The sequence below is a fragment of the Schistocerca nitens genome, chromosome 2, assembly GCF_023898315.1.
Source record: "Schistocerca nitens isolate TAMUIC-IGC-003100 chromosome 2, iqSchNite1.1, whole genome shotgun sequence".
Taxonomy (NCBI): domain Eukaryota; kingdom Metazoa; phylum Arthropoda; class Insecta; order Orthoptera; family Acrididae; genus Schistocerca; species Schistocerca nitens.
The window spans coordinates 454,864,507-454,882,988 of NC_064615.1; the positions used below are offsets into that span (position 1 = coordinate 454,864,507).

The 18,482-nt window shown below is 40.6% G+C and overlaps 1 protein-coding gene across 5 annotated transcripts in view; it reads right to left on the bottom strand.

The window, feature by feature from the left end:
• LOC126236337 (ribonuclease P protein subunit p40-like) overlaps window positions 1–18,482 on the bottom strand; it is a 262,934-nt gene that overhangs the window by 239,372 nt on the left and 5,080 nt on the right. For 4 of the 5 annotated variants that reach the window (XM_049945562.1, XM_049945560.1, XM_049945563.1 and 1 more), the window contains exon 2: window positions 1,464–1,608. In XM_049945562.1, coding sequence (XP_049801519.1) covers window positions 1,464–1,608 — 145 coding nt within the window. Of the gene's footprint in view, window positions 1–1,463; window positions 1,609–18,482 lie in introns of those variants that run through there. The other variant, XM_049945559.1, reaches the window with a different exon arrangement.

Below are 18,482 nucleotides of genomic sequence, written 5' to 3' on the forward strand. Positions count from 1 at the left end.
ATTATTGCAGTGTCTAAACTATAGCTCAAACAGCAGTCAGATGGTTAGCTCAGCATTTTAGAAGGAAATAACATTGTAAGTTCACAGTATGTACTGATGTTCATTATTCAACACCCAAGAGTTACTGAATAGGGGGTGTGTGTACCTCACATGGAAGGTAAAGACTGCACCAACTGTAACATGCTAAAGCAGTCAGAGTAGCAAAGCATCCTCAAAACTGCTCATTTTGGGAATTTACTCAGGTCATACACAAGAAGTTTTCATCAACTGAACTCAATGGTAAACAGGTTTGTAAATAACAACCTGATTAATAGTAATATGTTGTCTTTACATCGAGTCATTTACATTTCCTTTTCAAAATTACATACATTTACATCAAAATAGTCTTTAAACATTTAAAAATGTACCACAAATCTACTAAATAAAATAAAGGAAGCACATAAATTACAGATGTTGTGGATAAGCAGGCTAAAGTCATAGTTACGCAACACTAAGTCATACTAGTACTTATACAGAGTGAATCAGCACTTCGACAAATTTTTGAAGGTTGTACAGGATTATTTTCCAAGCATTTTGGGACAATGGACTCAAGGTCTCCAGTGTCTCTTTATACAGCAATTTCATTTTATCTGCTCTCTTACTCCTTGTACCAATATTGCATTCAAAATATCTGCAAACCAGTGTCAATGTCGATGGTATACACACTGTGCATTGTTTTGAAACAAACTTGTTCCATTCACTTGTGGCCAGCAGTGCCTGTTGCACATTAACAGCAATACACAGCACTTTGGATAGGTTCACGGATGAAGAATTGCCCAATATGCATCTTGTCTATGGGTTCACTGAATTTTGCAACAGAAAAGCAGCCCAACAACCCTATGCTCAGCTGTCCCTACAGCAACACCAACCAATTCATAGTAGTTTTGCATCTCTACATAGGTGCCCAAAAGTTACAGGGTCCTTTGGCATTACTATGTTTTGGTGAATGCCCATCACTGTTGTGAAAGTATTTTCATAGAAACAAAGATAATTCCAGTAACAAAGTTGAACAGATTCAGGCAGGTAATGAAGATGTGTGCCCTTGGTAAGTCATGAGCAAGACACTGCTCCACATCATTGCTCCCAAGTTGGGGAAGAATAGTCTGAGAAACACTCTGCTCACTTGAGGATGCTTGTGCAGCACTCTAGTCACTTGGTCTCAACATTACCGAGTACATTCAGAATGCCACTGCTCAAATATGAACATGCCTTAGACCCAGCACTGACCAATCTCTGAGAGTTGTGGTCAGTAGTCGAGTGGTCACGGATCAAGACGGCTCAACAAACTTTTCAGAGTGTTTTAGAGTCCATGTCACGAGACTTCACTACAGCCATCAGTGCCAATACCATGTATAAGAATATTCTAAGATAAAGAATTAATTAGGTATGTAAAATTATTCACATAATAAGGGTTGAAAAAATACCTCTTCTTACAAAAGCATCCAGAAAGTTTCTGTTGATAAGCTCCACTGCAGGTACAGCCAAAATTCTGTAGTAAGCACAGTCTTCCAACAGTGCATCTACAATTGAACTTGGAACTGATAAAGTATCTGGTATGACAACAGATATCTGAAAAATTAAAATAAACAAAATGGACTATTTGTACAAGCTGGATTTTTTCACAGCAGCAATTAAAATAAGATTCAATATACATGAGTGTCACTGCAAAAGATTTAAGAGTTACTAAATTTTCTTCTGAGAAATCTCAGCTTACATCTTTTGGAAGACATTTCTATAATGTTTTATTACCACTAGATATTACCAACACACTTACTAAATGGCTGCACAGACATACCCACAGTAACCCATCAAACAAATACTTAAAAAATAGATGATAAGGTTTGTCCATTTATAACACTTGACACACCAACTTGTTATAAAGGTATACTAATACAAGAGTGTCACTACCAAGTCAGCACAAAATATTAGTATTTTCACTCAGATATAATCACAGCCAGAAGAGTTACTGAAACTTTCTAAAAGATTGTTTGGCAAAACTGATGTCTGGTTATGAGGTATGCAGTGCCTGTCTCGTAAATCTAATGGATTTGCCTTTGACGGTAATCCCTCAACCCTTCCAGGTATTGCTGGGAAAAATTAATTGAATTTACTAGCAAATGACATGAATTCCATTATCCTTTGTCTCCCAGCCATTGTGCTTGCGAATTTAAACAACATTTAAGATTATTCATTTCATGCCTAATGATGCTCTAAATTATCCTTGCCTTGCCTTCAGTGTTTTGTATCTTTTCTCATAGTACATGGTTTTTGCCTTTATGATGACGTGGTGAAGAATTTTGCAACATTCCTTTTTATACATAATTAAGTAATGATTGGAGATAGTCACCTGGTCTAAATAAATTTGGTTGGGGTTAAGGGACTAACCAACGACATTAGCACACTTGGTCCATGGGTAGTTCATCAGGAGTTAGTGCCATCTGTCAGGAACGTGTTCTGATGATGAAAGTACACAGGAGGAGTTAATTCAAAGCATTGACGGTAGCACTGATGTCGGAGCTGAGAAATGGTTTGTGTGTGGAGAAGTACATGGGTTAGGCCAGTACATAGGTCAGAGCAGACATGAGGTCTCCACGGCTTATCCATGACGTGAGAAACAACACCTGCATCCGACCCACACCAAGCTGGTTGAAGATGAAGTATTCCTTCTAGTCAGGAGATACAGAACAAGTGAGAAGGAGAAATGTAATGGACATCAGCTGGACCATTATGTTTTATTACAAACACAATTATAAAAATAACACCAGAGAAATAGGTAAGGGAGCAGAGGTGGTTGGGGAGGAGGGGGGGGGGGGGGGGAGTCCCTGGGGCTCTGCATATGACAGCAGCGGCCTCACCCACAGCCACCCCACTGCCCCACTCCTGATCCATTGTAGTCAAGCCATTAAAGAGCAACCACTATTCAGTAGTGTGCTACCCCTAAAATGGAAAATAGGGTTCAGCAGAAAAAGGCAATTTGCATCTAAAAGCAGTTAAAACACCACCACCCACCTTACCCCGATAGGTAGTGTAATGGGATGAACTGTACAGTGCCTGGAGTCAGGAATGGAGCACAAGAAATAAGCATCGACCACCACACAGCCTGCTCATCGCCCCCTCAGCAGCAGCAGCAAAATGCTTCCATAACATTATTCTGTGTGTCAGTGTCCTGGTGCCTGCCTTCAGACAGCTACTTATGTCTGACGACACCCAGTTTGGTCACTGCCTCTGTACCAGACCATTTCCACGTGACACCCAAGTGTGGACACTTCCGTAATGTCAGCCAGTAGCAGCGACATTTACATCCCTCCTGGACCAACTATTGTCATCAGCCAGCTGGGCAACATAGCTGTGCCCAGTCTGCATCAGCTGCAGCCATTGAGTCTTCACCGTAATGATGTTGCCACCACCACTGCCATCCTTAAGTGTGAACCAGGGACCACAGCCTAACTGCCCAGCCTCTGGAAGCCAACACTGCTGCCATCTCAACAAACTGCTCGCCAATGTACTTGCTGCTGCCCCATGACTAGGGCTTGAACCTACCAGCAATCTGCCGCCTGAGTCTGCCAGCTACCCACAGCCACTCTTCAGCCTTTGGTTCAAAGTTAGGCTCACATCACCGTCGACTGCCTCACACTGCTCCGCATTGGCTGCCACCATCAATTCGCCTTCCAGCATGCTGGCTACGCCATCTCAACACCACCTTCTCAGCAGTGTGTGTACTTCACATGCTGTGTCTACCAAGCTCACTGCTACAAGTCTGAATATTATGAGTCGATGCTAAACAGCACCAGATGAGTGGGTATACCTGAATGACTGCCAAAGTTGACTGAATAAGTACTTGTTTTACATTTCTTTCTTATTTCTCTGAAGCTACTTGTTATCTGCTACATTCTGAAGTAAAAAGTGGAATAGTCTGGAGAGGAAGAAGGTATGCTTCATTCTGATAATAGAAGTCTGCAAATTGTGACTCAACTACGACGGCAACATATGTAAGTAGCAGCTCAGGCTTCAAATTTTACTAGAGGGATCCTTATATTCTGGTATCTTTATATCCTTGTATCCTTATTTTCCACTATGTCAGTTTCTGACTCAGTTGTGTTTAGTAATGGTTGAGAGCCAAGCCTTTAATACTTGTGACATGTACTCAATCTTATTTACCAGGGCACAGAGTCCTGTGCAAAAAGTTTCACAAGGTAATTTGTTGGGTTTGCCATTAAAAAAGAAGTATTACACAAGGCAAGGCCAGGAGTGAACATGGCTTAGATGTGGGAAACTGTGAGTTGTGAATGTGATTTGATTACCAGATAGAAGGTAGATAATAAGACAGATGTAATCAGTGGTAGCTCAGCATGGTCCGAGTGTCACAATGGGATTGAATTGTTCAGATTACCCATCTATACGCTATGCAACACTGAGCCAAAGTAACAATATGATGTGAGATGATTGTTAAACATGATGACAATATCAATTAAACTACTCCCACTCAGCCAGGATACATTGCACATAATAGGAGTAAATCTGACAGCAATGTCTGTAGAAATTACTTGTTATGGGAGAACATGTAAGGTATTAGAGAAGATATTATGAAGTTTTTCAAAGGTTTATTATGGGCATGGGAGGGTAGTTAAAAAGTGACTATGACCTAGGAAGTAAGTCTGCGGCATCTGACATCTTGGTGAAGTGGGGCCACTGGACTACTACTATTCTCTCAGAATGAGAGCGAGCTGTCAGTTTGGATATTGAGCTTCATTATGAAGTATCATGAGGAATTTGATGATGATGTATTATGGGTGTTTACTGATGAGCTGTGAGAATGAAAGGTGCAATAGTTGTGTTCAGAGTTCTTCCTGATCGATACAACTGAGAATGCAACAATAATGCTGCCACTGACTTCCTTCCTTTCGCAGACAGTTTTCATTATTTGTTAGACCATACTACAAGGTACGGTCTGTATTACACTATCAAATTTCTTTGTCCAAGTTGATATGTCAAATATTTTTGTCAAAGAAGTTTGATGGTGTAATAGGACATTTTGTCAAATCTCGTCTGTCGTCAAATAAATTTGATCAAATCTAGGGCTTCACTGTAGATTTGATCATAAAAGTTACTTGTCTTCTGTTCACTGCAATGTGACATGTTACCACGTGGAGTGCTAGCATCGCTGCAGCATTCTGTCATCTGTAGTGTGTTTATAAACATGGCCGGTAAATACAATTTGTGTGTACAGACAACTACAAAATTAAGAGAGATGTATGAAGCTGATGAGGTGTTTTACAATGTGAGGCATTCTGAATACAAAAACAGATTAAGGAGATTCGAGACCTAACCTAACCCAACTTTCTCCCGTAGCAAGGAATCTGAGTGTTACAGTGAGCCTGTCTTCTGCAGATATAGCAGTTCTTAAGTGAGTATTGTGCTTTGTGATATGAGGATTCACTTCACTGAGAAAATACTGAAATGTATGCTCATCCATTCTTAAGTAATTTACGTACGACTTGACGTCCTCCACTACAAGCTCACATAACAAGTTTTGTTGAATGCTTTTACGTCTCGTTGTAAAACCCATGGCTTCACCCAGGTACGTTTCCTTTTTTTTCCCCCGCTTCTCTTCCACATGTACACACATTGCAATTGTGGTACATGCAACTGCTGTGGTTAATAACAAGTTGTTGTCAGCCATCTCGAAGTTTGACGAAAAATATGATGACAGTGTAATATCCCATTTTAGCGCCATGTCAAAGATTTTTACCAAATAAATTTGACAAATATTTCATCATATCTTTGATCAAATCTTTGGCAAAGAAATTTGATAGTGTAGTACCAGCCTAACATGATAGTATGCATATAAGGTAGTGAAAAGTGTACAAGGCATGGAGTGCCTGATAGTACTATTTTGTGCCAGAGAGGATGTAATACTGTCAGTGTAAATGCAAGATATGACAATGTTATATGTGAGAATTTTATTCAAATTATTATAGGTATATGGTGTACGTAATATGAGAATGTGGAAGATATGAATTTCAAGATGCAAATAATAAGTGGGTTGAAATAAAATGCCTTCCTTGTCCCAACCCTTCCCCATGATACGAAATGGTGCAGCTGCTAACAGGACTAGATGAGTTGAAGTGAAAATAGTGCAAATAAGAACACAGAGACTTGGTGGTTGTGTAAATAGTGTCACTTGAGTGAAGTATGGGACAGCAAGTGTAAAAAATTGTAAACAAATCAGTGCTTCTGTTACAGACAGTTTTCCACGGAAATTTGCAGACTAGATTTTTCTTGGAAGGAAAAACTGTAATGGAAGGAACTAAACAACTGCTTGGAGCCAAGGCCATAGCACCAGGAAACAGGTACAGATCACCCCCAAGTCATTGTACTGCCTGCTAAGCACCCCTCAGCAGGAGGAAGATGCTTCATAACACTGTTTGTGTGCCTCTGAGGGGGTTAAGCAGAGATCCCAGAAGAGGGTTGCGAGGTGCATTCCAACTGGTAACCCCACCAAAGGATAGGTGTCAGGGGGTCAATGTCACTTGTGTATAAAAAAATGTGCTAAGTTGGATGACAAAGAAATTGTTGGATGGTGACTGACTAAATGAGCAACAGTTGAAACTGCCACCACTGAAGAGGGAAGAGTCCTGCTTCAGCATGGAGACTCGCTACAGGATTAGTCCAGAAGGCACCAGTAGCCCATCAGACCTGGGTCTGACCATTTCAAAGCTGAAGGTACCACTGAGCCATAAACCTGTCAAATGTAGTTTAGTCAAGATGAGACCAGAGACTGGTAAATACAGGGAAGGGTAATGTGAATCACACACCAAGAGGTGTGGACAAGTAAGCATAGAGTGTTAAGCTTTTGCATTCAGCTAGTCTTTAGTTGATGAATATGGGGCAGCCTAGTCAAGTGCTGGGTATCCATATAGAGTTCGGGATCAGACCAGTTTGTGGTAAGACAACAGAAATCCATGACCTGCATTTTTGCAGGAGAGAAGTGGAAACCATGGCAAAGGGTCCAAGCATAGGCCCTGCAGGTGGTGCCTTGGAACTGGCTATGGAGTAGGAGCTGTATCAAATACAAAATAACCGACAATTAGTGTGGAAGTGACCAGTGACCCAGCAGAGGTCACTAGCCCACTGATTGCAATCAGGAAGACTGACACTCAGCACAGTGTTTGCTGTTCTCTTGGACCTGTCGAGAGCTGAGTGAAGTGCCAACTCAAACCCAGAACAACCAGTGGGATAAAAACTAATGATTACAAATCAGTAGCTAGCCTTGAACATCCCACTGATGGAGGTTAAATAAAATGTTATGGCGCAAAGGAAAATCACGAACCTTATGTAGACTGCGATGAAGAGTAGGCATTTAGAAAAAGAATGGTCTCCCATTTCCAACCTAACCAGATAGTCAGTTGGATAGTCACTGATAGAGGGACGAAAGGCCCCGAGATTCAAGAACACAGCTTAATCGGTGGGCAACCATGCTTTCAAGCACTTTGCAGAGCACATTGGTAGCTCTCAACAGACGTTGGGTTTTTTCCTGCCTTAAGGATTGGGGCAATGATAATATCTTGCTACTAAAAAGGGAAAACATTTTCAAGCCGGAAATCACTGAAAACTCTCAGTACATGGCTTTCAAGTAACATTCAGATGTTCAATCACCTGATAATGCAGTCAACCAAGGCCTGGGGCCATATTCTGATAATGCAGTCAACCAAGGCCTGGGGCCATATTGCAAGACGAGTCAAGAGCCTACATCAGTTCCCAGTCAGTCAAATGTTCATGATATATGTCACCTGTTGGTGGGGATGTCTTCAACTTATCATTTCTGGGTTAGAAAGGTAGCAGGGTACGAAGGGGTCATCAATTCTGTTGTAAAGTAGGTCACAAGGTGTTCAGTAAGAACCGACACATCAGTACAATAACCACCCTAAAGGACAAAGACCCGGAAAAGGTGTTAATCTTTCGCCGCCCAGAAGGCTACAGACTATGAACCATGCCTGGAAGAAAGAGGCGCACATTTCCAAGGAAGAGACATAGTGTTCCTAGAATTCCTTCCTTCTGAGCTTAATTTGTGATCCCTAGTGTGACATGGCTTAAAAGTGGGCATGCCAGCCTATGAAGGATGCTGCTTGAGACGTTGCAGGGCCCTACACCAGTCCTAAACAGCTCTTCTAATGTCTTTGGTCCATTTCAGGAGTGACTGGCCTTGGAGTGTGCCAGTAGAAAGAGGAATATCAGTTCCGGAGGTGCAAGGATTGCATCAGAGATGTCACCCACAACCTTGTCAATGCAATTAACAGAGAGGAGACAGAAGTGACAGCAGAGCCACTTCGCTCTTCGAAGGGTCCATCGAGGTAATTGGCCCATCACGCACTAACAAAGAAGTGATAGGATCACTGGTAAATGGTCAATGTTGCAAAGGTCATTCTGGAGCAACCAAAGTAGTGAAGCCACGAGATTGGGGGAAAGAGATTGTAAGGTCGATAGATGAAAATGTGCCACGAAGGACACTGAAATGGGTAGGAGTACCATTACTGAGGAGGCACGGATCAAACAAAAGCTGATCAATCAGATGGCCTCTCCCAGATGGAAGTGATACTTCCACATGGGGGTGATGCACATTGAAATCCTCAAGTAGGAGAAAGGGCAGGGGTATTTTGGATTAAGGTGGTTATCTCAAGGGAAGTAAATGCCCTGCCACAAAGTACATAAATGTTACAAACAGTGATCACTGGGGTAGTTTTCACTCACACTGCTATTACTTCCAATGTGTTACGGAGGAGAATACACTCGCTGATGGCATCTGTGCGAACCAATAAACAGGCTAGTTCAGTTGCCCTCCTGGTGCCAGTACAATTCTGACAGAATGCACAGTAACCACAAGGCATTAGGGAATGGTCATCAATCAAGTAAGTTTCTTGCGGGGTGATGCAGACTGTAGAATAAAAGGAAATTAACTGTTGCAGTTCTGCCCAGTGACAGTGGTATCCATTACAATTCCATTGGATCATCAAATTGAAGGTGTTCTGGTTAGGTGTCAAGAGGCTAAAAGGCCCAGTCATGTACCAGAACCACTGCCTGTCACTGGTGTAGGTGGGATAATATCAGTGAATATTTGCTCATAATCCAATGGTGTGTGAGGGGGGGGGGGGGGTGCTTTGTGCCTCTGGGGTCACCAGAGTAGCCTTCTTCCAATTCTTATACTTTTCTTCCCCAACATTATTTGCAACATTTGGTGGCCGCGATTCTTGTGAGGGGCTTGTCCATTGTAGTCATAGACACAGATCAGTAGCCAGCTCTAAGACCCACAGGTCATGGTTATTTTAGCTGGTGGCTAGTGTTGGGCCTCTGATATGTGGGTTTCCAGGAACCGGGGTCCTGAGAGGAAGCTCTGTCATAGATATATGCTGCAGGAGGAAGCTTCTCTGGCTGGGTGTGGGTAATTGTTCCCGAAGATGGTGTCACTGGAACCATGAGAGTAGAGGGTGGTAGTGTATCTGGTTTGCAAAAATTGAGGTGGGCGGGTGGGGCAAATGAAATCAGTAACTTTAGCATAATTGGTCATCATATCAACAGGATGCAGGTGTTCATATTTTTTTCTTGCCTCGGTATATGACAGGCGGTCAAGTGATACATAGTCTATATTTTCTTGTCTTTTCAAATACTGGGCAAACAGTTGAACATGAAGAACTGTGTTCAGTACAACTGCCACACAAAAGCAGTTCTTCACAAGGATGACCTTCATGGAGTGATCATCCACAGTTTCTGCATTTTGAGTTTGCCGTACAGCAGGATGACATGACCAAAGTGTAAACATCTGAAACACCTAATGGTGGCAGGACATAAGTTCTCAGTACATACTTGTACATTTTTCTTGGATGGCATTTCCTGCAAATGCTGAAATGAAAGCACCCCTATCTGTTTGGTTATCCTTGGGACCTTTTGTACACATTGGACAAAATACCTGGTTAAAATATTGGACATCACAGGGACTGGACAGACAATATTGTTCTACAGGTTCATACAAGTAATCCATTACTGGAAATATTTAGATGTAGACCAAGTTATGTGTGATGTGACTACATGACAGGTGACATCAATCTACTGCTACATCTACATTCATTCATATCTTACAAAGAATAGTGATGTGCATGACACACAGTATTTAGCATTGCAGCCGATGTCAGGGTTTCTTCCCATTCCAATCATACATGGAGCATGAGAAGAATGCACTGTAATTAATCCAATCTTGTCTTTGCTGTCCCTACAGGAGTGACACATAAGGGGCTGAAGTATATTTCTTCACCTAACACTAACTCATGAAACCTTGTATGTAAGCACTCAAAGGATAACTTCCACGAATCTTCGAGAGTCTGGCAATTCAGACTTTTCAGCATTTATGTGACACTCTTACATAAGTGAAACAAACTTGTAACAATTTGTGCTATCATTCCTTGAATAAAATCAATATGCCCATTAGTTCTATATGGTATGGATCCCACAAACTTGAGCAATGTTATTCTATCACTTTTCGGGCATGCATCTAGGACATTGTTATTTCTCCTTCTGATGCTTTGCCTGATAATCATACAGCCATTTTCAAGGTGAGTCTGTGATAGAAATAAAATCACTTGATACAATAATAAAACAACTTGATACAATACTGTGGAGTAAATGTGTCTGTCTATCTATATCCGAATCCTGCTCCAGCTACTGCCGGGTCTGGATGCTGATGAGTCCTCTCCATTTGGCACGGTCCTCCCACCATTTTTCTTTCTCCACTTGCTGCCAGGTCACACCTCTCCTTTCTACAGATATTCTCACTCCCATTTTCCACCGTGTTCTTGGGCGCCCTCTAGGTCTTTTACCATCCATCTTTAGTTCTTTATAAATTTTGCAGAGTCTCTGCCCATGCATCCTTTTAACATGCCCATACCATCTGAATCTCTTTCTTTCAATTTCTTCTCTCATACTTTCTTGATTAAGGTCCTTTCTAATCTCTACATTCCTTACCCTGTCCATTCTTGTTTTTCCCTTAACTGCTCTGAGAAATTTCATTTCCCCTGCTCCAGTCCCTTTCTGTCATTGTCCATGTTTCTCCACCATAGGTGACAATAGGGATGTAATAATTCTTATACATAAGGAGTTTTGCTCTTTCTGAAACTTCATTATTCCGAATCAGGTGTTTTATTGTTTCGTAGAAATTGCCTCCCTTCTGTAACCTCCTATTAATTTCGTTAGTTATTCTTCCATCCGTAGGTATTTCACTCCCTAAATAAGTGAAACTTTCTACCACTTTGAGTGGTTCTTCATTCAAGGTAATATTTCCGTTGATCTCTTTCTCTCTTCCAAATACCGTTACTTCACTCTTATCTTCAGTTATTTTTAATCCATACCTTTTCATTATTTCCTTCCACGCATCAAGCTGTAGTGTATATGTCATAAATAAAGACTGTCAGCAACAAGAGTATGTCACAGATAAAACCTTACGCATCTAAGAATAAAATATACAAAGAGCTGAGTCAGCGAATGCACAGAGCTTATGAATTCCATAGTTAATTATTAAAATATTTCATATGTGTTGAAACACCAGGCAGCAAAGATTCTAACTGTAAGTCCTCTGAGAGTGTAGACGTGAATGAGCAGTTTCCATAATTTGTTGAGCTGTAAACCCTCAACCTGGTTGTGCAAGTTGTCTGCTAACTGCATTTCCACAGCTGACTTGACCAATGAATGCCAGTAGGATGAGGCTTAACTTTCCCATAACCCACTGAATGGACAATGGAAAAACAGTGTTCAGCCACTGCAGATTTGTTAGGCTGTAGCAGGTGGGTGTGTCACTGGTGTCCAATGTGCCATTCTTGTAGTGTGTACTGTTTGTCCTATGTAGCTTTTACCACACTGGCAATGAATTTCATAAATACCCATGTTTGAAAGCAGATCAGTCTAGAAGAGTTGCCGCCTTCACCAATGGGCAGAAGATCACATCTATTTTATGCTTTTTCATTTTTCTGACAATTTTAAAGAAACATCTTCCACACACAACATAAATGTCATAGACTATACATCAATTTCTTCTTGCTCTTCCTTTGGTCAGTCTAGTGTTTCTGCTTGCATGGTTCTCTTAATTTGATGTTCCAACAGAATGTACTAGTTCATCCTGTAGGCTATCAGCTTAACTCTTCATAGTCTCCAGGTATTAAAGTATGCTCATGGTTTGTGAAGGATGGTGGCAATTCAATCATTGCGGTCAGGGTTACTGTACATGCAATGCATTAGAAATCCATCCTCCTCATGTTGAACTAAGACATCCAAAATTGATACACAGCCATTCAATTCCCATTCCATGATATCTCTGACATTTCCATGAATGGAGTAAAGATGCTCAAGAAATTCCATCAATTTATCCTCGCCATGGTGACAAGCAGTGAGACATCTCCAGAACATTATCTGTTTTAAAAAGCAGAGTTGAACACCTTTTCTATAAAATCTTTCATGACTAAATTAAATACCACGAGTATGAGATGGCTACCCATGGCAATACCATTGATCTGTTCAAAATATCAGTTACCAAAACAAGGCAAGTGGAGGTTAGTGCATGATGCTTTAATAATGCAGTTATGTCTTCCTCAAGCTTGCAGCTAATCAAGGACAGAATTAGCAATAGGTAGAGTTCAATAAATAAGAAGATGATGTCAAAACTAACCAGTAAATCAGAGTTGTTTCATAATAACCCATAAAAGGTCCCAATAATGATATTTAGTCAATCTCTAAGCAGTGGCATGTAAGTTACTCACTGCTGGTTTAGTATCTGTTCCAAGGATGGTTTATGACTTCCATTTTGTTCTGAACCACTTTTTTGTTTCTGTATAACTTTGTGGACCTTTGGAAGACCATATGATCTGGGAGGCACAGAGCTGCATCCCTTCAGACTGTTGGTGACCTCCTTGGGTAGACAGCTCTAGTCCAGAAGTGAAGCAGTTTTCATTTGAGCATGTGACATGGGGTCCTTGGCAACTTTATATTGTGTGCTCAAATAAGTTGTACGTCTTCTTTATGTAGATGTCTCTTGGTAGCAAAAAAGGTGAATTACCTTCATCTGCAGGAAGAACCAATGTTTGGAATCATTATAGAGATTACAAAAGGAAGCTATCACAGATGAGGCTATGATACCATTTTGTTGTTAGTGCCTGGCATGCTTTACACCTTATTTTTTTCATCAGTGTCACCACAAAGTTTTCTGGAGGCTTTTTCAATTCCTCCAATAACAGACGTTAATGATAAGGGCTTCAGTGTAGGAGAAAAATTCAAGGACTTTCCTAAACCAATTATTTTCATGTTTCTTAAGATCCCTATTTGTTAAATTAAGAACAGAAAATTTAAAACACATTTCTTGCTGTGGCAGATTAGCCAGGTGGTCAAACTTTGCAACTTGCACTGTGTTAGAGCTTTGATGGATCCAGTCCGATTTTACCAAAATTATACCTTCAGCACACTCCCAGAAAACAGAAGCGAGACCAGCTGTTACATAGGCATGTACATGACACAGTTCTTCTGAGATCAAATCCAAGCTTTGATGCAAGATCAGATGCAAATGTGTTTTGTAGGCAGTCTCCTTCACTGACTGCATTTTCCCAGTACCTTGCCAATGAACTGAAGTCTGCCACCTGCTGATTGTGAGCCTATGTGATCACTTCATTTCATATCCATTAAAATTGTTACAGTCACATATCTGTGAGTTAAATGATTCTGACTGTGACTCATTGATATTACTGCTACGTACGTTACTATTCTGTATTTTGAGCAGTTGCACAATTTTACTTTTCTGTATTTGTTGTTGTTGTTGTGGTCTTCAGTCCTGAGACTGGTTTGATGCAGCTCTCCATACTACTCTATCCTGTGCAAGCTTCTTCATCTCCCAGTACCTACTGCAACCTACATCCTTCTGAATCTGCTTAGTGTATTGATCTCTTGGTCTCCCTCTACGATTTTTACCCTCCACGCTGCCCTCCAATGCCAAATTTGTGATCCCTTGATGCCTCAAAACATGTCCTACCAACCGATCCCTTCTTCTAGTCAAGTTGTGCCACAAACTTCTCTTCTCCCCAATCCTATTCAATACCTCCTCATTAGTTACGTGATCTACCCACCTTATCTTCAGCATTCTTCTGTAGCACCACATTTCGAAAGCTTCTATTATCTTCTTGTCCAAACTATTTATCATCCATGTTTCACTTCCATACATGGCTACACTCCATACAAATACTTTCAGAAACGACTTCCTGACACTTAAATCTATACTCGATGTTAACAAATTTCTCTTCTTCAGAAACGATTTCCTTGCCATTGCCAGTCTACATTTTATATCCTCTCTACTTCGACCATCATCAGTTATTTTACTCCCTAAATAGCAAAACTCCTTTACTACTTTAAGTGTCTCATTTCCTAATCTAATTCCCTCAGCATCACCCGATTTAATTTGACTACATTCCATTATCCTCGTTTTGCTTTTGTTGATGTTCATCTTATATCCTCCTTTCAAGACACTGTCCATTCCGTTCAACTGCTCTTCCAAGTCCTTTGCTGTCTCTGACAGAATTACAATGTCATCGGCGAACCTCAAAGTTTTTATTTCTTCTCCATGAATTTTAATACCTACTCCGAATTTTTCTTTTGTTTCCTTTACTGCTTGCTCAATATACAGATTGAATGACATCAGGGAGAGGCTACAACCCTGTCTCACTCCTTTTCCAACCCCTGCTTCCCTTTCATGCCCCTCGACTCTTATAACTGCCAGATAAGTCTTAAGGTTAGTATTGCCTCACGTGTTCCAACATTTCCACAGAATCCAAACTGATCTTCCCCGAGGTCCGCTTCTACCAGTTTTTCCATTCGTCTGTAAAGAATTCGCGTTAGTATTTTGCAGCTGTGACTTATTAAACTGATAGTTCGGTAATTTTCACATCTGTCAACAGCTGCTTTCTTTGGGATTGGAATTATTGTATTCTTCTTGAAGTCTGTGGGTATTTCGCCTGTCTCATACATGTTACTCACCAGATGGTAGAGTTTTGTCATGACTGGCTCTCCCAAGGCCATCAGTAGTTCTAATGGAATGTTGTCTATTCCCGGGGCCTTGTTTCAACTCAGGTCTTTCAGTGCTCTGTCAAACTCTTCACGCAGTATCTTATCTCCCATTTCGTCTTCATCTACATCCTCTTCCATTTCCATAGTATTGTCCTCAAGTACATCGCCCTTGTATAAACCCTCTATATACTCCGTCCACCTTTCTGCCTTCCCTTCTTTGCTTAGAACTGGGTTGCCATCTGAGCTCTTGATATTCATACAAGTGGTTCTCTTCTCTCCAAAGGTCTCTTTAATTTTCCTGTAGGCAGTATCTATCTTACCCCTAGTGAGACAAGCCTCTACATCCTTACATTTGTCCTCTAGCCATCCCTGCTTAGCCATTTTGCACTTCCTGTCGATCTCATTTTTGAGACGTTTGTATTCCTTTTTGCCTGCTTCATTTACTGCATTTTTATATTTTCTCCTTTCATCAATTAAATTCAATATTTCTTCTGTTACCCAAGGATTTCTATTAGCCCTCGTCTTTTTACCTACTTGATCCTCTGCTGCCTTCACTACTTCATCCCTCTGAGCTACCCATTCTTCTTCTACTGTATTTCTTTCCCCCATTCCTGTCAATTGTTCCCTTATGCTCTCCCTGAAACTCTTTACAACCTCTGGTTCTTTCAGTTTATCCAGGTCCCATCTCCTTAAATTCCCACCTTTTTGCAATTTCTTCAGTTTCAATCTGCAGTTGATAACCAATAGATTGTGGTCAGAATCCACATCTGCCCCTGGAAATGTCTTACAATTTAAAACCTGGTTCCTAAATCTCTGTCTTACCATTATATAATGTCTTACAATTTAAAACCTGGTTCCTAAATCTCTGTCTTACCATTATATAATCTATCAGATACCTTTTAGTATCTCCAGGATTCTTCCAGGTATCGGGATGGTTCCTTTGAAAGGGCACGGCCGATTTCCTTCCCAATCCTTCCCTAACCCGAGCTTGGGCTCCGTCTCTAATGACCTCGTTGTCGACGAGACGTTAAACACTAACCACCTACCTTCCAGGTATACAACCTTCTTTTATGATTCTTGAACCAAGTGTTAGCTATGATTAAGTTATGCTCTGTGCAAAATTCTACAAGGCGGCTTCCTCTTTCATTTCTTCCCCCCAATCCATATTCACCTACTATGTTTCCTTCTCTCCCTTTTCCTACTGACGAATTACAGTCACCCATGACTATTAAATTTTCGTCTCCCTTCACTACCTGAATAATTTCTTTTATCTCGTCATACATTTCATCAATTTCTTCATCATCTGCTGAGCTAGTTGGCATATAAACTTGTACTACTGTAGTAGGCATGGGCTTTGTGTCTATCTTGGCCACAATAATGCGTTCACTATGCTGTTTGTAGTAGCTAACCCGCACTCCTATTTTTTTTATTCATTATTAAACCTACTCCTGCATTACCCCTATTTGATTTTGTATTTATAACCCTGTAATCACCTGACCAAAAGTCTTGTTCCTCCTGCCACCGAACTTCACTAATTCCCACTATATCTGTATATTTAAAGCAAATTCTAAATCTTTGCAAAACTTCAAAATCTTATCACTATCTGTCTTGACAATGGTGCAGCTCTTTTCAAGCAGTATTTCATTATGGACAACTGTATCACCTGCAAAAATCTGAGGTTGTTATTAATGTTGTCTACATCATCAATACACAACATGTACAGTATGGGTCCCAATACACTTCCTTTTGGCACATCTGAAATTACTTCTACTTCTATTCCTATTTAAATTATTTATCCTAGACAACACAGAAGGTCCACCATACAAAGAAATCCTCAACCCAGTCACAAATTTCACCTGATATCCACATGTTAATTTTATTAATAAATCATGATGTGGCACAGAGTCTAATGCCTTTCGGTAATCAAGAAATACAGCATTCACCTGATTTCCTCAATCCATAGCTTTCAGAATCTGATGTGAAAAGCAAAAATCATAAGTTGTGTTACATATCACCCACATTTTTGGAACACACGCTGGTTGGCATCTTTTGATAAGATTACACTATGACAGCCATTACAGGCTTCAGATGCTGTCCATTTGACAGCCAAACACATTCCATTCAGAATCTCCTATCTACAGTTCTACACTTTATTTTACACCTATTAAGTAGCAGCTCTGTTTCTTTACGGTGACTATTGAGCACAAGATCCCACCCATAATGAACTGTTGTTCTAAGTAAAATCAAACAATGGAAACTCCAGGTTGGAATACCAACAACAAAGAAGGACATGGATTGCTAAACACAGTAAAGATGTTTTGTGTGTGTGAGGTGTGCTTGCTTGTGCGATTGTGGACGTGTCTTTTGCTGAAGAAGGCTATGGCAAAAGGCTATAATGTGTAACAGTCTTTCCATTGTGCTTGTCTGCAACTCAATGAGTCATCTTTACAGTGAGTAGCCATCTATTCTTCTCCTAATATTGTTCTAGGTACATAACTGCCCAATGCTTGGATGCCATTCTTTTAAAGTTGAGGAACAATTTCCCTACATGCACCTGCCATGAAGTTAATGGTCTGAGTTATCTTTGTCATATGATATGGCTTTCACATTATCCAATTTACAGAACACGCAACTCTTTCTATTTGTTTTACTGGCCCTTTGTACTTTGGTAATGAGTTTTCATTCTACCTCAGGGTTACTGATAACATTTCCATACAGGCATCCTCAAATAGGTCTGGTCTGTTTGTTACCAGCAGACCCTATACAATCCCATCATGACCAGGTTTATACACTATCTGTACCAGGTAGTTTTCAGAGAAGGCATTCAGTGCTGTTTCACAGTATGTCTTGCACATGCACCATGTACAAGACTGCAATTATTCCAAATGATTGTTGGATGATTAAAGTCTCTTTCAGTAATGGCAATGTGAATGAGAACATATTTATGGGGAGAGTTAAGGATTCTATACAGTTTTTGCTTACATCTGTGGGTGAGCTTGACTCTCAATAAAAGGATCCAATTAAGTTTATGCCATGCAGCTTCAATTTCTGTCTCAGTGGATCTGAGACCTTGTCTACCATAACAAATATGCCGCCTCCATTTCCCATTAGTCTATCTTTTCAATACACACTTACATTTAACCAAAAAATCTTGCTGCTGTCAATTTCAGGTTTTAAACAGTTCTCTGTACCGTGTATTAAACGAGTTTAACTGCATAGCTTCAAACTCTGAGACTTTATAATGCTTTGCCAAGTGAGCATTGGGATTTCAATCTCTTCGTGTGTGTGTGTGTGTGTGTGTGTGTTTAAGGGGGTGGGGTGGGGGCAGAGGCTGGGATATTTCATTGTTACACCGGCTTCTC